The sequence below is a fragment of the Talpa europaea genome (assembly GCF_964194135.1).
Source record: "Talpa europaea genome assembly, chromosome: 11".
In the NCBI taxonomy this organism is placed as follows: domain Eukaryota; kingdom Metazoa; phylum Chordata; class Mammalia; order Eulipotyphla; family Talpidae; genus Talpa; species Talpa europaea.
The window spans coordinates 44,917,198-44,939,383 of record NC_140078.1 but is presented as its reverse complement, the minus strand read 5'-3'; the positions used below and the strand labels follow the sequence as shown (position 1 = coordinate 44,939,383).

Here is a 22,186-nt window from a genome sequence, read left to right as displayed (position 1 = left end):
AAAGGCAAAACACTCCATGACATACACCTCAGAAACATCTTTGAGGACTCAACTCCAGAAGCAAAGAAAGTGAAGAAAAAGATAAACAGCTGGGATTACATCAAATGTTAAAGCTTCTGTACATCTAAGGAGACAACAACCAAAACAAAGAGACACCCTACCAACTGGGAGAAAATATTTACACTCCATACTACTGATAAGGACTGATTTCAAAGATCTACAAAGAGCATCAGGACTCAACAAAACAAAGCAAACAATCCAGTCAAAATAGGGCAGAAGAGCTAAAAAGACACTTCGCCAAAGAGGAATTGCAAATTGGCCACCAGGTATATATAAAAATGTTTAACATCACTTATAATCAGGGAAATGCAAATCAAAACCACAACAAGATACCTCATACCAGAGAATGGCCCATATTAAAAAAAAAAAAAATTGCCAACAACAAATGCTGGCAAGGAAGTTGAGAAAAGAGAACCCTCTTACACTGCTGGTGGGAATTCAAGCTGGTCCATCCACTATGGAAAGCTGTATGGAGGACTCTCAAACTACTGAAAATGGAGCTACCATATGACAACAATTCCACTCCTAAGAATCTACCCAAAGGACACTTGCACCCCTATGATTATTTACAATAGGTACAATATGGAAACCACCTAAATGTCCAAAAACAGATGACTAGATCAGAAAGATGTGAGATATATACAGAATGGAATACTATTTAGCAATCAAAAAGATAAACTCATGCCATTTGCTGCAACATGGATGGAGCTGGATGGGATTATGATCAGTGAAATAAGTCAGAAGAAAAGAGAAATCTATCAGATGGTTTCACTGATAGGAGGAACATAGGGAAACCAAAGAAGAGATCAAGAAAAAAAGAAAGAAAGAAAACTAGCAGGCAAACTATAAATCAGAGAGATTCAACTAGGTCAGGAGTTGGGGGAGAGGTATCAGAACAGGGACATAGAAAGCACAAGAGACTATGGTGGTAATTTTATGGGGATTTACCCTACTGTTCCCCTCAACAGTGTATTTCAATAAATCCTCCTATTCTGCTCCCCAATCTGTCTGGTGAATCCTCTTACCCCTCACACCTCTGGCTTACACCCCAGCTTTTATATGCATAAATAAATAAATCTTTTAAAAATTTCATATTGGGCCTCCCCGTTGGCGCAGCGGTTGAGTGCTGGGCTGTGAAGCTGCCCGCAGCATCTGCAGCACGTTCAATCCCTGGCCACCAGGCGAGGGGCCCACATGGCGCGCAGACCTCTTCTGCTGTGCCCGCTGCTCCCCTCAGCAATGTACTTCGTCAGTATGCCTGTTCTGTTCCCTGCTCTGGCTCTGGTGAATTCTCTCACCCACTCACACTTCTAACTGTACACAGTGCTTGTATAAATAAATAAATCTTTAAAAAAAATTCACATTATCCCAACCATATGCTTTCACAAATTATATATTTGCAGCTAAATATTATGATACACTTTATACTAAATTCCATTCTGTATTAAACTATCATAACAATGTTTAACTTATTTGCGAGAACACTCTTTTCATTAATTTTATCAATCAGTATAATTTTATTTCCCTGGGATACTATTACAACTAAGTCAAAATAGAAAATATAAAACATTCACATGGGGAACATTCCAAAATACTGTTGGCAACTGACATGTCTTTAAAATTAGCTTTGTGCTCTCACTTTGTTTTCTTTTAAGAACTATATACTTACCTGAAAATGTAAAGAATAATTCATTTTGTAAACCAGCCCTTTGCATTTTAACACGATGGCATTCAGACTTTAGTAAGGAAACTTCACATGAAAGGTCAAGAACCAATTTGCTTAAAATCTGGAGAAGTTTCTTCTCAAAAGAAATATTATATATACTATTGCAGGGAGCCGCATGATATCGAGCTGTGAACTGGTAATAATAATGAGGCTCACGATAAGCTGCAAATATTAAACAGAGTAACAAAAAATGGTTATTTAAGCAATTCAAGTATATAACAACTATTCAAGAGAATCTATTATTTGAAATAAATTGATGTATACTTTACATATAGATTATATATATGGGTATACATAATATAATAAATACATATCTAGCAGTTACTAAGTAGCAAATTACTATTATAAAACACTTTACAATAATTCAGTTCAATCTCTTGAATCATTTAAGATTGGCTTCATTTTTAAATACATCATGGGAAAATTGAGAGGCACAGTGGTTCCTTGTATTCCTCATGTCAACCCTATGTCCCATGGCCAATGCATATGCTATCAAATTAGGATTCTAACCCAGAGAGCCTAGTCTAACCAATATACCTCCCTCAAGAATGAAACATCTCTAACTTTAAATATTCATCCTGGAAGAGCTTAAAGTCATAAAATTACCAATAATATTTTTTTTTAAAAAATCATATTTCTAACAAATCCCAAGTTTAATTGAATACTATTACAATGTCTGGAATTGAAAATATTTTCTATTCATTTCAAAATCTCACTGGGATGACATTATAAAAACGATAAGACATCCAAAAGAATATCATAAAAGGAGAAGGTTCACCTGCCAAGACAGGGAGATCTTGCTACTTCTGTTAATCAATGTACAGTTCCTACCTATTCCTGGCTTACAGATGAAGAAATGTTTCCCACTAAAGTGAAACCCAGTATTTATCACTTTCCTTACTCTAAGTCAAAATTAAATGTATATATATATATATATATATATATATACAAGCTACTGTTAGTCTTTCTATTCAACGTAGAGACCAGACAGCTTTAACTGCTTACAAACTATCACTTTCATTGACAAACATGAATAAAAACCACAGACTCTCCTACACCAATTCTGGGAAAATCTGAGAGCATTAAAGAAAGGTAAGAAGATGAAAATGCAAGGGAAAAGAAATTAAAAGAAAATGAATATATGAGACATTAAATAAGTTGATAAAATACTAAGACAGAAAATACAACCATAAAAGGTCTTGTCAGTTGTTGTAGAAATGATTGGTAAATATGAACAGTTCTTAAAAAGATGTTAAACACAATACATATGCGTGTGTGTGCATATATATGAATATGTATGTGTGTGTATGTGTGTGTATATATACATATATACCTGGAATAGGGTGCGGGCATAGGTAGATGGGATTCACCTGGGCTGAGACTGTGCTTTTAAGGGCGGCGTCACGGGGAACACCAGCAGAAGCCGAGCAGAAGCCGAGCGAGAAGCAAGAGAAGCAGAAGCAGAAGCAGAGAAGGCCAGAGAGCCCAGACAGAGTGAGGATTTGCTGGGGGTTGGGAGGACTGCTAGCCTCCCGGCCCCCCAGCACCCCTGCCTGCCAAATGCCTGGTAAACCCTGATAAAAACCTGCAAAAAGCCACTGAGGACACTGACTCCTCCTTTACCCGGTCTGCATGGGATCAGAAAACCTGCACTGTGTCAGTCCTGCCACTACATATATATATATATATATATATATATATATATATATATATATATATATGTGTGGTGGTCTATCCATCACTCACCACTGTACTGCACTGCACCGTCCTCTGCCACCCATATATGGTCAGCCTCCAGACTCAGGTGTGCCCAGTTGTGCACACCCACACCACACTCCAGGTGTCCATTATCAGTACCCCAAGCCCACATTCCCAAGCGCCTAGTGCATTCACAGTGATAGCCAGAGGTCAATGGTGCAAAAGCCCGAGAGTCACTTACCCTACATGGGCCTACCCAGATAATTTAGGGTAACCTCTCATATCAAAATCTGTTAATTATAAATCCCCTTTGAGATTTTAGGGTAATGTTTTCACACATTCTGGAGATTAGATACAGACATCTTTGAACACCATTACTCTATCCTCGACACATGGGTCCCACCAATGAGCTGGAACTTAACAAGCCACCTTTGTTTACACTGTTCTCCTGGTCATTTCTTATCAACTCAGTTCTCCCTAATCTCAAACCTCAACAGATGAAATTGCTTTTAAATTGCTTTTTAGAAAAGAATTTTACAACAGTGATACGGAAACCTGTTTAGGAGGATGGCAGTATATCATTAAGCATAGCACTCAGAATTTAAAAGCAGTACAGACTCCAATCTCATCTTAATGGTTTGAAAACATTCCATAATCCCCATTTTCATTTATTGACTTAAATTCACTACATACATATCAACATTCTCCTGAAGACAAAAAATCATTCCACTAACTGCTTATAAAGGACTTTGTGAAATATAGGCAGTAATTTTTATTTTATTATAATACACTAAAAATAAAAGTAACAAAATCTCTTTAAAACAAAACTTCTAAAATATTTAAATAAAAATTAAATATAGAAAAACATTAATAAATATTTTAATATAATTAAATGTTCTTACCATATACAACATATTTTAGTTGAAGATTTTTAACCACTTCTTCCACAGTAGGTTTATACTCGAGGAAACATGTGTAAACTCCACTCATACTCTCCTCAAAATTCTGGAATATAAGACTTCCTGTGGATGTTACTTTTGCAGTGCTGTTTTCTAATAAAAGAATAAGATAAAGCAACTAGTTGATTAAATTACATGAGACTGATATAAAATTACAAGATTTTAACAGAGTAAACCATAAAAATTTACCTAAAGAATCACTGAAGAAGGTGAGGGCATAACTAGTCATGGCATCTGGTATTTGTTCACAGAGAGTGCCAGAATGACCTATTCAGTGTGTCATATTTTCACTAATCAGAGCTCATCAATTGTCTAGCTAAGTATTAAGAGACAAACAATTACAAGTATATATCTACTCCTTGCAACAAACTGGGTACTAACATGTACTCATTCATAAATATGCATATAGGTATGTACACATACATACGCAGGCATATATACAAATGTATAATGAATTATATATTCCTATATATGTTTTTTAACAAGTTACTCCCTCAAAACTTACAAACCATATATGAAAAAAATGAAAGTATACCCAGAGCATTATATAATCACTAATAACTAGGGATTTCTTTTCTCTGCTTATAATACTAAGCAAAAGTTAGGTTAAAACCTTAAGGGTTGCAGGAAAAAAAAAAAAGGGGGGGGGGGAGAAAGAGATTAAATCACCTGACTTGCCTAAAGTCACACAATTAGAGAGTTGCAGTGTTGGGAGTTAGAAATGTATGATCCAATTTTACTTCAACATGCCTCATTACTTAAGTATCACAATAAAAGAAAGAGATGTTATGTAATGAGAAAAAAGTCTGATCTAGAGGCATTGAGGGATGAGGTCTGATTTTCTCACAATGTGCTACTCTGGGGTAATCAATTAATCTTTCTGAAGCCCAACCCCTTCACCTGTATAACAAAGAATCATAATAGATGACAGCATATCTCACAATACCATTTTAGGTAACAAATATAGAAAATGTTTAAATATTTGAAAAAGTTCATAACCACAATTTGCACTAGGAAAATTATTAGGCATTAAAACTTGCTTACTCAATAACTGAATATGCCATACATTTGAAATGACTATCATTAAGTGTTGATCTTCTTCAATTTTTAGTAAATGATTCATTTCATATAAATTTCAAGTTTAAATATTTCTTCAAAGTAAGACAAAGGATGAGTCTTAGTGATAAAATCTTTATTATGAATTTATTCAGTAAAAACTTATTGGTGCTCTAACACATGCAAAGCCCTATTTCAGATATTGAAGGAGAAATGAATAGATGGATATACCCACCCACATAGAGCATTATGCCTTGAGTACTCCCATTTCTATATCCTGGATGAAGCTGAAAAATGTGATATATATTTAGAAAACAATTCTACTGTAATGGCTACTTCTTCATGAATATCTTTTGATGAAAGATTATATACTCAGCATAAATGCTGCTCTTTTAACACAGATATTTCATAGTACCATGATAAAAATGTCGCTATACATTTTAAAAAGGTTTTAAAACATGCTATCATCAATAAATCTATGCATTCCTTGAAAATATTTTAAATGAAAATTTCCCAAACCAAAATATCAATGTGTATCAATATATATTTGAATACAAGAACCAGAAAATTAAGAAGCACATAATCCATAATAAAACACACTGTGACATATTTTAAAGATGCAGTATCAGGAGTAAATGAGATATAGGTCATGAATATATTAAAAATGTAAGAAAGTATACCACAGAACATAAATTTAACAAGTTGAACAAAAAATTCAAGCTAGACAGACACAACCTACAAAGAATCACGGAATGGTGAAAAGAACAATAATTCCTACCTCATATAAATTTTATCTGTGAATTCTGAAACCAGAATTCAAAAGCAGAAGACTTCTGAAAGGTATCTTTTTCTCTCAATGTCTATTTTCACATAGGTAAAATAGAGAAAATGACTGCACTTACTGAAAAGGGCTATTGTAAAAAAATTAAAAAAAAAAAAAAAATTAGCATGTGGAGCCTCCCTGGTGGCGCAAGGGGTTAAGACACAATCTATGAAGCTATTCAATCCCCCCAGCCAGCCAGGGAGCCACCGACGTGGCTCAGCAGACCTCTCCTGACTAGTCTGCTGCTCCCCTCAACAGTGAATTTCAGTAAGTCTGCCTGTTCTGTTCCCAGCTCTGTCTCTGGTGAATCCGCTCACCGTCCCACACATCTGCCCTGTACCCGGGTTCTTGTATGCATGAATAAATAAATCTTTAAAAAAAAAAGAAAAAAAGGAAGGGAAGGAATAAAATGAGGAAGAAACAGACCAAATCTAAGACTTGTCCTGTACACTTTACAATCCAACTAAACAACCTGAATATTTCTCGACAAATGAATATGAAAGTAATTATATAGTTATATGATTTATTTGGTTCAATTCAGGTTAGAATTCAAAAATGGGTCTCCTTTTAAGCTGTAAGAAAATTAGTCAACATATTTCAGTTATTTATAAAATAATAATAGCAGAACTAATGAATTTTAAAACTGATAAGCAATGAACTGTGATATGACACTTCTCTGAAAATAAGGGTTATTTTGAATATAGAATTTTCTGGGAATTTTTTTAATAAATACAAAAACCACTGTATTAATACGTTTTTTATCCTTAGAAATAACTGCATTGGGCCTCCCCTGGTGGCACAGCGGTTGAGCTCTGGGCTGCGAAGCTGCCCGCAGCCTCTGCAGCGCCATTTCGATCCCCTGCCACTGCTGAGGGTCCCACATGGTGCACAGACCTCTTCTGCCGTGCCTGCTGCTCCCCTCAGCAGTGTATTTCATCATCTGCCAGTTCTGCTCCCCGCTCGGGCTCTGGTGAATTCTCTCACCCTCCCATGCTTCTGACTGTAACCAGAGCTTTTATAAATAAATAAATAAATAAGTCTTAAAAAAAAAAAAAAGAAATAACTGCATTTCTGAAAATTTATGCTCTATTAGGAAAGTGAGTAAAATAAAATATTTATCTTAACTAATTCAAAATTCAATTATATACTATACTTTGAATATGAAATTGCCTGTCTTAAGAGAAAAAAATTTCAAACTTCTATTAAGGACCCTCAGAATAGTATCTTTTTCCAAAAATTTGAAAACTCTAATGCTACCATATAGAAGTATCCATAAGTACATTTCATGTACATCAAAAAACATAAATTCAATTAAGACAACTGAAACAAAATCCTACCTGAAATAATTTTTCCTCTTGGTCCATGCCATTGGAACGATGGGTCTATCAGTTCAGAATTTCGTAGTCGGTGGGTTACACATAACACATGTGGACTCTTTTGATGGAGCATAACATACACGTTCACTGAAATATAACATTAAAATATTCCAATAATATTTTATCTTTCCTAATGAACTATTACGCCTTACATTTTTGTAGTTCTGATTAGTAAAAGTTTTTATAAGTTTTCCACTACAGTATTGCTTACTTAATAAGAACTAAATTTCAGTGCATTCCATGTAACATTCAAAATTAAGCATATGCACTTTATTGGGACATTTGTATGTATCTCAACCTGAGCATAATGCATTGGTGTTTATATTCAGAGTTCATATGTATTAACTTATTGTAGTTTCAGAATATTATTTCAGTTACAAAGCATTAAGGTCTTCTATAATCAGATTTTATCTGTTTTGCAAAAACACCAAACTTGATAGAAATTGACAGGATATATTTTTAAATGAGTAATACATTATTTAGTGATGTAACACAATGTAATTGAAATTTTTAACTATTAAAATTTTAATAATGACATATAATTATTAAATCAATACATGTTTTGATTCAGTTTAATAATGAGACTTTTGTGAAATTTGCTTTTTAATTGAAAGAATATTGGTCATTAAATAAGCAAAAGTAATATTCTTTAAGAGATACTAAAGAACACAGTAAATATTCAGTTGCTTTTCATTTACTCAAAAGTTCTGGGGTCTCTCTAGTAGCACAGGGGTTAAAGACACCGCTATCAAGCAATCATCAGCCACTGAGCACTAGTTCGATCCCAGGCCAGGAAGCAACCCACATGGTACAGCAGACCTCTCCTGCCGCCCACTGCTCCCCTCAGCAGTGTACTTCCTCAGTCTGCCTGTTCTGTTCCCCGCTCTGGCTCTGGTGAATTCTCTCACCCTCCCGTGCTTCTGACTATAACCAGTGCTTGTATAAATAAATAAATAATATTTAAAAACAAAAAACAAAAAAACAAAATAGCTCCATTTAAAAAAAAAAGAAAAAAGATATACTAACAACTATATAAATGTAACACGTATGATTTTCTTATACCATCCTTTGTCCTTTTCCAGTTAACGTGACAATTTACCCAAATAAAATGCATAGGGCATATTTTATTCTATAAATTTTCTTTGAAAGAACATGCAAAGTGATCTTGTCTTTAAAAATGTGTATAGAATAGTGGCCTCCCTGGTGAAACAAGGGGTTAAGACTCAACCTATGAAGCCATCCTCAGCCACTGTAGCACAAGTTTTGATCCCTGGCCAGGGAGCTACCCACATGGTATAGCAGACCTCTCCTGATTTCCTTTTGGAATTGGAATATAACCCATGTTGGGCCTCCCCTGGTTGCGCAGTGGTTGAGTGCTGGGCTGTAAAGCTGCCCGCAGCCTCTGCAGCGCCCGTTAGATCCCCAGCCCCCAGCGAGGGTACCACATGGCACGACAGATCTCTCCTGCTGCACCCACTGCTCCCCTCAGCAGTGTATTTCGTCACTCTGTCTGTTCTGTTCCCCGATCTGGCTCTGGTGAATTCTCACCCTCCCACGCTTCTGACTGTACCCAGTGCTTGTATAAATAAATAAATAAATCTTTAAAAAAAAAAAAAGAATATAACCCATATTAAAAAAGAGAATCTAGGGCCTCCCCGGTGGTGCAGCGGTTGAGCGCTGGGTTGCGAAGCTGCCCACGGCCTCTGCGGCGCCGGTTTGATCCCTGGCTGCTCCCCTGCCACCGGAGGAGGGTCCCACATGGTGCGCAGACCTCTCCTGCCGCCCGCTGCTCCCCTCAGCAGTGTACTTCGGTCCTTCTGCCTGCTCTGCTCCCCGCTCTGGCTCTGGTGAATTCTCTCACCCTCCCGCGCTTCTGACTGTACCCAGTGCATGTATAAACAAAAAAAATAAAAAATAAAAAATAAAAAATAAATAAATAAATAAATTTAAAAAAAAAAGAGAATCTAGCAGTGTAGATAGCATGACTTTTTAATTTGACATAGAGACACACTAGGTGATTGAACAATATGGACAGTTTTCCGAGCATCCATATTAAAAAAAAAAAAAAAAAACATTAATTCTCTTTTAAGGTCATAAAGTAATCTTGGTTACCTCAATTAGACTTTTGTTAGTAAAGTATGTATGAAGAAACAAATATGATTCTGGCAGTTAAAAAATATTTTGAGCAATAGATTTATAAATACGGTTTTGCTTGTGGACATGATGACAATCTTGAGATTTTTAGTTGTTACAATTTTGTATATTTTGATCTTATATTTTTCTGCCCCAAATTTTGACCATACAATATAGATTGTATGTGAATTTAACCCAAATAAATTTAGCCCCGCACCTCTGGCCTATGCCCCAGTTCTTGTATACATAAATACATCTTTAAAAAAAATTATATAGCCTAATACTTTGGGGGCAGAAATTGGGGAATAAAAGGTGACTTTTTGATTACCAATCAGGAATATTTAATCAATTTTTAGTCTGAGTAACAATCACCTATTTTATAAATTTATCACTTATGTTTTCAAGTTTATTAACATAAAATTATTCCAAATACTGAGTTCTGATTTGGACATTTCACCATCTATTTATTCATAATGTTGTTTGTACTTTCATTAGCCTCTCATGAAATATTTACCAAGAGTTTGTCTTTTAATTGTTCCAAAGAAAGACTTTTGTCCATTACAATCTGTTACATTCTTTTCTGCTCTCTTTTTATTAATTTGTCATTTCCTTATTTCTTTCCTTCAGAACTCAGTTTAAATTTCATCTTTTTCCTAAAAGCATTTAGTAAATGCTTGTTTTATAAAATTGCCTCTCCTCAGCATGACCAACTGGCATTCCTCATGAGCTATCTTTAAAATATGTGCCATTACATCTTTTCATATCCTTCCCCCCCACACCTTCTTCCAGAATAGCACTATGCACCATTCTTTGTGATTCTACTTATGTATATAAGGTATATAAATGCCCCACCTTTGAAAACTAAGCCCAAGTATCTCTTTTCTACTCTGGCTTTGACAGGTAAAGAAAGTATCACACGCCATGACTACACCCTTCCTTCATCCCCACTAACCCCTCTATATATTTAAGCCATAGAAAATACAAGTGAATCCAGAAAAGCTTCTCAATGTGAGATCAACATACAAAAATAAATAATATTCCCCTATATCAGCAATAATGCATTAAACCACGTAACAGGAAAGAAGATAACATTTACAGAACAATGAAAACATGTTAATATAAAATTAAATACGACCATTACAGAGAAAATGTTCAGACCATAGTAAAAGATACAAAATTAGACCACAATGCCATAATTGGAATGTTTGAATCCAAGAATAACTTATAAGATATCAACTTATACTCATGTTTTATATATATATATGTATAATCAACATAGTTATAAGCAAAATGGCAGAAGAAAGTTTTATGAAACTGTTGGATACTGAATTAAAATGAATTTGGAAAGTTAAAGGTTGACAAATATTTCTAAAAAGCAAATAAAAGGGACTAGCATTATTTAGATAAATTATTAATAGTAATAAGATAAATTATAAAGCTATACAATTACAATAAATTGACCTGACATAGGGACTAAGAATGTTGGGACTGTGGGGTGAGGGAAAGACACATACAAAAATATATACAAAGCAGTGCAACTTAAATCACTAGAGAATACAGAATAATAAATCATGTTTAAAACAATGTAAATACATAAATGTTGGGATTACACTTATACTTCTCACCATATACAAAAATTTCATACAAGTTGAAGATCTGAAGATAAATTACTTGAATAAAATCTAAAAAATAACTGTGCCTTTGGGATCTGGAACGATCTTTTATTTATTTAACTCTTATTGAAGTCACATTGGTTTAGAACATTGTATTATTAATACATTGTTTGATTCAGAGGCATAAGAGGAAGACTCTTTCTGTCCGGAGCATGCTCAGTGTTGCGCTACACGTGCCATCAATTAAGTTTCGCTTTACCATTTTACCTTCTGAGAAACCACAGGTTTTTCCTGTTAATCAAATGAGACTGGGAGGTACAATGGGAGGATCTACCAGGATATAAGAAGAGAACCAGGAGAAGGTCAGGGGGTTACTGCGAGAGGAGCAGAGAGAAGGTCAGGGAAGGTAGAAAGACAGGGAAAAGTAAGAGAAGGTAAAGAAAAAATAAAGAAGCAACCTCTAGCGTCAAGTTGTCTCAATCCCCTCATTTCAATCCTCAGCCCTCTTTTCGTGCCTACGAATCCTGCGGTTTGGGACACTTTCAATACAAAAAGCACAAACATTAAGAAGAAAAATTTAAACTCCTTAAAGTTTAACAATTTTCATTCAATTCTATGCAACAATGGCAAAGAGAGCATCAGGGATATATAGCATAATCAATCTGAAATCTGGGAGAAGATATTTGCAATAAAGATACTCAACAGTAAGTTTAAAACTGGAACATTTTTCATACTAAAGCAAGTTCTTTGAAAACAGCAATGAAATTATAGGTAGAGGTAACTTAAATTTCACTTAAGCAAAAACTGAAAATTTGGGTAGTATTTCATTCTGTTGGGGGAAAAGGAAGCACACTGGTGGAGGAATCACAACCTGGTGCAACCATTTTGAAGAAATGTTTGGGTCCTATAGTGATGAACTTCTATTGCTAGACCCAGAAAAGTTTTGAACAGGTACAAAAAGAAATATAAATATACAAAATAGTATTTAATCACTTCCAAAAAAAAATGGAATGTCATAAAGTCCAAGACATAAACGATTAGTGAATGAATGGATACACAAGTGAATGAAAACAGAAGACCAACAGAATAAATGAGAAAATGGTAAACAAGTTAAAAAAGATCACCAAATAGAAAAATGCTGACATATATAGGTGCTGTTTGTTACTTTGCATGACAGAAAATACTAAAGAAATTCCAGACAGGCAGGAAGAAAAAAATCAGGCAGTCAGCATTTTCTGGTGGTACAACTAGTCAAATATCATAGAGCAATCCATGTTACGATGATATAAGAAATACCTGTTAAATTGAAATGTCAATCCATTTTAAATTTTAATGAGGACCTCCCTGGTGTGCAGGGGTTAAAGTCTCAGCACTATCAAGCTATAACCAGCCACTGAGGCATCAATGTCCAGCAAGGGAGCTAAACCACAAGACACAGAAGAGCACTCCTGTTGCGCCTGCTGCTCCCCTCAGCAATGTATTTCAGTAGACCTGTGTAGAGTAAATGGCTGTTCAGGCTTTTCTGTCCTACAACCATTAGGATTGCCCTGCCTGATGGGGCACCTGCAGTTGTTACATTGTTATAATCTGACTTGTTTACTTCTGTGGGCCATGGGAGTAGTATTGAGATAGTGGCCAAGAGAAGCAGAAGCAGGAGAGAGGCAGGAGAGAGAAGGGGAGAAAAGAAGCCAGAGAAGCCCAGAGTGAAGACTTGCTGGGGGCCTGCTGGCCTCCTGGTCCCCAAGCACCCCTGCTCCTGTGTACCTGTTTGCCACACTACATGTAATGCTCAATAAAAGCCTGAGAAAGCCACCGAGGGCTCCAAGACTCTTCTTTACCTGACTGCCGGATCATAAAACCTGCCTTGTGGCCCATCCTGCCCCTACAATCTGCCTGTTCTGCTCCCCACTTTGTCTCTGGTTAATCCTCCTACCCAACCCCCCACACCTCTGGTCTATACTGCAGTTCTTATATGCATAAATAAATAAAATCTTAAAAAAATCAAAATTTAATCATATCCAATAAAAGAACGCAATTAAAAAGGAAAGTAGTTATAATTATCTTCTATAATTTAGGTGTAAAAAATTTACCTTTTTTTAAAAAAGTTGTGATAAGTTTATTATCAGTGTCATCGGTGTCATCGGCAGAGTAAAGAATACCAATTATTATCTCCATAAAAGTAATGAAAAAAAGTGGCAGAAATTGTCAAAATCAACATTTTAATAACTCTGGAAATTAAAGACAGTGATCCAGGAAAAATTTATTCAAGAAAAACAGCTTGATCCTGGTGTAATGTTTTGAATTATGCCCCCATCCAAATTCATACTGTTGATATCCTAACCTCCAGAACCTCAGAATGTGAACTTAAAAGCAGAAATAATAAAATTAAAATGACTTTATCAAGTGGGTCCAAACCCAGTATGACCAGTGTCCTTATAAAAGAAAGAAATTTGGATACATAGATACCAGGAGAATGATGTGAAAAGCCACCTTTTGGTGGCTATCGTAAGCCAAGGAAGGATAATGATAAAAGATCCTTCACCTTACAGCCCTTTGAAGGAAGAAAACATGCCTTCCTGATTGGGCTGCTAGCCTCCAGAATTGTGAGACAATTAAGTTTCTGTTGCTTAAACTACCCAGACTGTGGTAGCTGGGTTTAGTAGATCTAGCAAACTACAGAGGGTCCCCAACATATGATGGTACAACTTAGAATGTTCCAGCTTTAAAATGGTGCAAAACTGATATGCATTCATTGGAAATATACTTCAAATTTTGAATTCTGACTGATTGGTAGGCTAGTAATATGTGTTATGATACTCTTTCATGATGCTGGGCAGAGGCAACAAGCCATAGCTACCTGCCAGTCAAGTGATCATGAGGTTAAACAACTAGTACTCTGCAAGGTGCTATGTTGTCAACATTTCTGGGATACTGTTTTCCACATGCCATCATATCTATGAAATGCCCATTTGTGTCTCCTGCTTCTGGCAAGTGTAGGAAGATAACCACTCCTGAGATTAAACTCAAGATAACTATCCAACTGTAAGCCAACTGTAAGCCAATGTAAGTGTTCTTGGCACATTTAAAGTAGGCTAGGCAAAGCTATAGATATTTGATAGGCCAGGTTTATTAAATGCATTTATGACTTAAGATATTTTCATTCAGGGCATAACCCCATTAGAAGTTGAGGAGCATCTCTAATACTCTTGATGAGAAGTGTGCACTTACAGTATTTTAAGTTACCCTATCTGTATCTCTTCTCCCCAGCTCTGCAGTAGCCTTGAAAACAGCCCACAATCACAGTAAGAACCAGCAGTCTGGGAGTAAAAACAGGGGAGGGAAAAGAACAAGGGATTGTGGTGATGGAACATGGGTGGTAGAACAACAGGAACTATATCAGATGGTAGAAATTGAATACTATCAAAAATTAAGAAAAAGTAATTTTTTTAAAAATTAAAGAAAAAAAAAAAAAGAACCAGGCAGCCCGGCAGCCGCTAGAGGGATAAACAGAGTCAGAATACCTTTAAAACCTTCTTCCTAGAGAACTCTCATTATTTGACCTCTGGCAGTTCCCTGAAGATCCCATATACAATGCTGTCTTTATTTGACCTGATTTGGAGCACAACACTGCAAAAATCATTTTCTCCAAGAGTATCTGTCAAAAATAGAGGCTATAATTTAACTTCTTTGTAACTATCTGATCAGTGGGTAACAATTTGGGTAAACAATACGCTTAAGAGCTGGGGAATCACATGTCAACAAGACTTCATAAAAGTTCTGATATATTCATCTGATAGTAAAAGGCATGAGCATGCTTTGGGCAGGGCTCAGCCCCAGGACTAAGCATCTCACCTCTGGCTGCAATAGAGGGTCCACAAAGCAGAACATGAAAGGTAAGGTAAAGTAGTCAACTAGCTGGCTAAATATTTAAATATGTCATAACATGTTCAGAAAATCCTCAAAAGACTGACTCCAGAGAGTTAGTGAAATCACTTGTATAATCATCAGTCTAACGAAACCAATGGAGCAGACACTTCAGTGGCTTTACATAATACATACACTTTAAGTTAGTCCAGAAAACTCACTAAACAAACAATAACACCATCAAACTGTGTGAAAAAGGAAATAACTTATTCCAAAGTAGCTACGTTATATTTATTTTTTAATAAATTTTATTTTTATATTCCCCATACAATTGCAACCCCCTTATTTTGACCCCAATCCCTCCTCTCCCCGCCCCCGAACCCCCATATAGTGTCTCTGGTTCATAGTTGTTTGTTGATTTTGATTTTTACTTTCTTATAGTTATTCATTTTCCTGGTCCCTTATTTAAGTTTTATAAATACCTGCTATGAGTGAGACCATCCGGTATTATTCTTTTTCTTTCTGGCTTATTTCGCTGAGCATGATCCCTTCCAGCTCCATCCATGTTGCTGCAAATTGCATGTATTTATATTTTTTGAATGCTGAGGAAATATTCCATGGTGTATATGTACCACATCTTCTTGATCCAGTCATCTATTTTTGGGCATTTGGGCTGTTTCCAAAGCTTAGCTATTGTAAACAGTGCTGCTATAAACATAGGGGTGCAGGTGTTCTTTGGAATTGATGTTTCTTTGTCCTTTGGGTAAATACCTAGGAGTGGAATTGCTGGATCATATGGAAGCTCTATGTTCAGTAGCTCCAGAAATCTCCACACAGCTCTCCATAGTGGTTGGACCAGTTTGCACTCCCACCAACAGTGCAGGAGAGTTCCTTTTTCTCCACATCCTCCCCAACATTTGTTGTTGCTAGTTTTTTTTAATATGTGCCATTCTCACTGGTGTAAGATGGTATCACATGGTAGTTTTGATTTGCATTTCCCTGATTACAAGTGATGTTGAACATTTTTTCATATTCCTGTTGGCCATTTGCATTTCCTCTTCAGAGAAGTTTCTTTTTAGCTCTCTGCCCATTTTTTGACAAGATTATTTTCTTTGTTGTTGTTGAGTCTCATCAGCTCTTTGCAGATTTTTGTGATCAGTCCTTTATCATTAGTGTTGTGTGCAAAAATGTTCTCCCAGTTGGTGGGGTTTCTCTTTGTTTTTGTTATTGTCTCTTTTGCTGTGCAGAAGCTCTTTAATTTGATGTAGTCCCAGCTGTTTATCTTTGCCTTCACTATCAATGCTTTGGGTGATGTGTCTGTAAAGATGTCTTTGATGTGCATATCACGTAGTGTTTTGCCTATATTTCCTTCTAAGTATTTTATGGTTTCAGGTCTTATGTCTAGTTCTTTAATCCATTTTGAGTTGATTTTTGTGTATGGTGTGAGGTAGTGGTCAAGCTTCATTCTTTTGCATGTAGCAACCCAGTGTTCCCAGCACCATTTATTGAACAAACTTTCTTTGTTCCAATACATATTCTTTGCTCCTTTGTCAAAGATTAGTTGACCATAAATCTGTGGGTTTACTTCTGGATTTTCTATTTGATTCCATTGGTCTGTGTGTCTATTCTTGTTCCAATACCATGCAGTTTTGATGATTATGGCTTTGTAGTATAATTTGAAGTCTGGGAGTGTGATGCCTCCATTTCCTTCTTTTTTTTTTTTTTCAGGAGAGCTTTGGCTATTTGGGTTTTTCGGTGATTCCATATGAATAATTGTTCTATTTCTTTGAAGAATGACATTGAAATTTTTATTGGAATAGCACTGAATCTGTAGATTGCTTTTGGTAGGATGGCCATTTTAATAATGTTTATTCTTCCAATCCATGAGCAGGGGATGTCTTTCCATTTCTTTGTTTCTTCTTCTATTTCTTTTAACAGTGTTTTATAGTTTTCTTTGTATAGGTCCTTTACCTTTTTTGTTAGATTTATTCCCAAGTATTTAATAAAAGGGATGGTTTTGATAATAAAAGGGATGGTTTTTCTGATTTCTTCTTCTTCAGATTTATTGTTTGTGTATAGGAAGGCTACTGACTTTTGTGTGTTGATTTTGTAGCCTGCCACTTTACTGAACTGATTGATGAATTGAATTAGTTTTTCTGTGGAGTTTTTGGGGTTCTCTATGTATATTATCATATCATCTGCAAATAGTGATAGTTTGACTTCTTCTTTTCCTATTTGGATTCCTTGGATGTCTTTCTCTTGTCTTATTTCTCTGGCTAGGACTTCCAGTATTATATTGAAAAGCAGTGGTGAGAGTGGACATCCTTCTCTTGTTCCATATCTTAAAGGAGATGCTTTCAGCTTTTCACCATTGAGAATGATACTGGCTGTTGGCTTGTCATATCTGGCCTTTATGATGTTGAGGTACGTTCCTTGTATCCCAAGAATTTCAAAGGCTTTTATCATGAATGGGTGTTGCACTTTGTTGAAAGCTTTCACAGCATCTATTGATATTATCATATGGTTTTTATATTTCTTTCTGTTGATGTATTGGATAACGTTGATTGATTTTCAGATGTTGAACCATCCTTGTGTCCCTGGAATAAATCCTACTTGGTCATGGTGAATTATCTTACGGATACACTGTTGGATTCTGGTAGCTAAAATTTTATTAAGGCTTTTGCATCAGTGTTCATTAGGGAGGTTGGACTATAATTTTCCTTTTTTGTGTTATCCTTGTTCGGTTTTGGTATTAGTGTAATGTTGGCTTCATAGAATGTGTTTGGTATTGTCCCTTCCTTCTCAATTTTTTGGAAGAGTTTGTGAAACATAGGCACTAATTCGTCTCTGAATGTTTGGTAGAATTCATTTGGAAATCCATTAGGTTCTGGGCTTTTGTTTTTGGGTAGGTTTTTGATTACCATTTTAATTTTGCTGCTTGTAATTGGTCTGTTTAGGTGTTCTATTTCTTCTTTATCTAGCTTTGGGTGATTGTAGAGTTGTAGGAATTTGTCCATCTTCTCTAGATTGTTGAACTTGTTTCCATATAACTGTTCATAGTAGTTGCTGATTATTCTTTTGATTTCTGCTGTGTCCATTGTGATTTCTCCTCTTTCATTTATGATCCTGTTTATTTGTGCTTACTCCCTTTTTTCCTATGTGAGCCTGGCTAGGGGTTTGTCTATTTTATTGATTTTTTTCGAAGAATCAGCTCTTGGTTTCATTGATCTTTTGGATTTTTTTTTTAGTTTCAATTTCATTTATTTCTGCTTTGGTTTTTATTATTTCTTTTCTCCTACTTGTTTTGGAGGGGTTTTTTGTTCTTTTTTCTAGATCTTTGAGCTTCGAGATTAGGTTGTTTCTTTGAGTTCTTTCTTGTTTTTTGATGTGAGCCTCTTTTGCTATCTATTTTCCTCTTACTACTGGTTTTGCTGCATCCCATACATTTAGTAAATTGGTGTCCTCCTTGTCATTCAATTCAAAGAATTTTTTTATTTCTTCTTTGAGCTCCTCGTTAGTCCAGTGGTCTTCCAGAAGTGTGGTTTTCAATCTCCATGAGGTAGGAGAGATCCTTGCCTTCTTTTTATGGTTTATTTCTAGTGTGATGCCTTCATGGTCAGAAAAGATGGTTGGTATGATTTCAATCTTGGTGTATCTGCTGATGTTTGTCTTGTGTCCCAGTATGTGATCGATCCTGGAGAATGATCCATGTGCACTTGAGAAAAATGTCTACTCAGATTTTTTGGGGTTTAGTTTTCTATAGATGTCTGTTAAACCCAAGCACTCTAGATCCTTATTTAGAGCTTTAGTGTCTTTACTTATTTTTTATCTCGTTGATCTATCCATTGTTGACAGTGGTGTGTGGAAGTCTCCCACTACGTATGTGTTTTCTCTGATGTCTGTTTTCAGAGATGACAATAGTTGTCTGATATATTTTGGTGCTCCTTCGTTTGGTGAATATATGTTAATGAGTGTTATTTCTTCTTGAAGTATTGTCCCCTTGATCATAATGTAGTGACCACTGGGGTCTCTTTTTATCTTTTTGAGTTTGAAATCTGTTTTATCTGATATAAGTATAGCTGTTCCTGCTTTCTTTTTTGGTCCATTTGCTTGTAGGATTGTTTTCCATCCTTTAACTTTGAGTCTATTTTTATCTTTTGTAGCTAAATGTGTTTCTTGGAGACAGCAAAAGGTTGGGTTTTGTTTCTTAATCCAACCTGCAACTGTGTCTTTTTATTGAAAAGTTTAGTCCATTTACATTTAGAGTTAATATTGATATGTTAGCATCTGTATTTGCCATTGTGTTTGTCTTTCCTTTGATTTTATTTATTCTTTTAATAACTTTTTTTTTTTTTTGGCCTTCTTTCGTTGTTATTCGTCCCTCTGAGGTTCTGGCTTTAGGACTCCTTGTAGTATTTTTTGGAGTGGGGGTTTAGTCGTAATGAAATTCCAGAGTTTCCATTTGTCTGGGAAGGTCCTTATTCTTTCTTCACAGAGAAAGGAGAGCTTTACGGGATATTGTATTCTTGGTTGGCATCTGTTTTCTTGGAGTCTGTTGACTATGTCCCTCCACTCTCTCCTTGCCTGTAGTGTTTCTTCGGAGAAGTCTGATGTCAGCCTGATTGGTTTCCCTTTGAATGTTATCTGTTTCTTCCCTCTTGTCAGCTTCATTATTTTTTCCTTGTCCTGGATTCTTGGGAGCTTTACTATTATGTGTCTTGCTGTATTTTTCCTTTCATCGTGGAAGTTTGGTGTTCTTGCTTCTTGTATATCAATTTTCAGCTCCTTCTTCACGTTTGGGAAGTTCTCTTCAATTATCTCCTTGAATATTTTCTCTGTTCCTACATCTCTGTCCTCTCCTTCTGGTATTCCTATAACTCTTATATTTCCTTTTCTCATGGAGTCAGATAGTTCCCGAAGTCTTTCTTAGGTCTTTTTCCTTCGTACCTCTCTTTCCTTTTCTGTTTTGGTTCTTTTTATTTCTGTGTCTTCAAGAGTACTTATTCGTTCTTCCATTTCATCTATTCTGCTTTCATTGCTTTTCCCAGAGTTCTTTAGTGCCTCCATTAATTCTTTGATCTCCTGCATTTCTTTTACTTCCCTCTTTAGGGACTCAATTTCATTCTTCTGACTGTTGATTATTTTTCCCTTATCATTGTTTTCCTTTATGACTTCTGTCAGTTTTTTAATCATGGCAATTTTAAATTCTCTTTCTGGAAGGCTCAGAAGTTCTTCCAAGTTACTGTCATTGCAATCTGGGGGGTGGTTTTCTTTTTGTGTTGTGCTTTTTTCCTGAGGAGTTGCTAGGTTGCGTGTGTTTCTTCTACTCCCTACTGTCTGTTTTCTAATTTGCCGTATGCATTGGGACACTGTGTTGCTGGTACTGGCCGGAATCTTGGGTGAACTTCTCCGCTCCCCTCTGGCTCCTCCGGGAGCCATCTGTCAGTTTCAAGCAGTCTTTACTGAAGAAAGGTCCCTGTTCTAAAATGGCGATGCAGGACGCACTCCCTGAGCGCCCGGTCTGCCCAGGCGGTGGGTTCCCGCTCCCCCTCTGGGCTGGGACTGCAGGCCAGAAGAGGCCTGGCATGGGTGAACTTCCCAGCTCATCTCTGGCTCCTCCAGGAGCCTTCTCAGCTACAATATATTTAAAAGCCTAAATTATAAGACATGCAAAAACAAAGAAAGTAAAAGAAAGTAATTGATAGAAACGGTCCAATGAAGACCAAAGGTTGGATATACTGGACAAAGAGTCTAAATCAGTTATTTTAAATATAACCAAAGAAACCATGTCTGTAGTACTACAGAAAAGTATGAGTACAATATTTCAAATAAAGAATATTAATACAGGGACTCCCTGGTGGCCTAGGAATTAAGCCTCAGCTCTATCACTGCTACAGCCTGAGTTTGATCCCTCACCAGAGAGCTAATCCACATATGGCACAGCAGACCTCTCCTGTCTCCCTCATTGCTCCCTTTAGCAGTGCATTTCAACAACTATGCCTGTTCTGCTCCCCACTCTGTTTCTAATGAATCCTCTCACCCCCCACATCTCTGGCTCACACCATAGTTCACCTACACAAAAATAAAAATTAAAATTAAAAAAATAATATTAATACATAGAAATTATACAAAAATACTAGATTTAAAACTACAATAACTGAAGGAAAAATTCGCTATACAAAATTAGCAACAAATCAAGCAAGCAGGAAGGAATATCAGAAACTTGAGGACAGATCAGTTTGGAATTATCCAACCCGATAAACCAAATCAAAACAAAAAATAAATGAATAAGGAATAAAGATAAATGAGCAGTACTCAGAGTACTGTGAGAAACTGCTGGAGGAGATTATTTCCAAGTCTTCTCAATGGGGGAAGCTGCTTCTGTCCATCTCATGCAACTTCCCTGCTCTGTGGCTTCCAGCTTCTTTTGATAACTGCCAGACCTTTGGACCACATGGGCCACCACTATCACCTGGCTTGCTGCCCCCTATCTGCATGTTCTATGGCACCAGGCACACAACCACAAATTACATGATTAGGTTGGTGACAAGCAAGTGAATGAAGGCTACAGGCTCTGCCAGCAGAGCACTTTGATCCACCAATGTTAGCACTGGAGCAGGACACTGTGAGACTTGGTATGCTGTGCCCACAGATTAACTGAGCCAAGGTTAGTGGCCTCTGTGCTCTCATAATGCACCAGTCTTGCCTGCACCGGAACAGTGCAAAGTGTGGACCCACAACCCACCTGCACACCCTTGCCCTGCCCTGCTACCCGAAGGGTGACTGGAACTAACAATCTCCAAGGCAGTGGGGTGGTGCTAAAGATAGATTTTGGAGCTTTCCAAGCTCCAAATCTCCTGACTTCCTGAACAGGGGAG

General features: G+C 36.4%; 1 protein-coding gene across 1 annotated transcript in view; it reads right to left on the bottom strand.

The window, feature by feature from the left end:
- Positions 1 to 22,186, bottom strand: part of ZPBP (zona pellucida binding protein) — a gene marked incomplete at its 3' end in the record, with an annotated part of 152,228 nt that overhangs the window by 123,778 nt on the left and 6,264 nt on the right. Inside the window, exons 3-5 of the mRNA XM_084247520.1 lie at positions 7,660 to 7,785; positions 4,387 to 4,536; positions 1,730 to 1,948 (exon numbers count right to left, since the gene is read on the bottom strand). Of these exons, the coding sequence (XP_084103646.1) occupies positions 1,730 to 1,948; positions 4,387 to 4,536; positions 7,660 to 7,785 (495 nt within the window). The remainder of the gene's footprint in view (positions 1 to 1,729; positions 1,949 to 4,386; positions 4,537 to 7,659; positions 7,786 to 22,186) is intronic.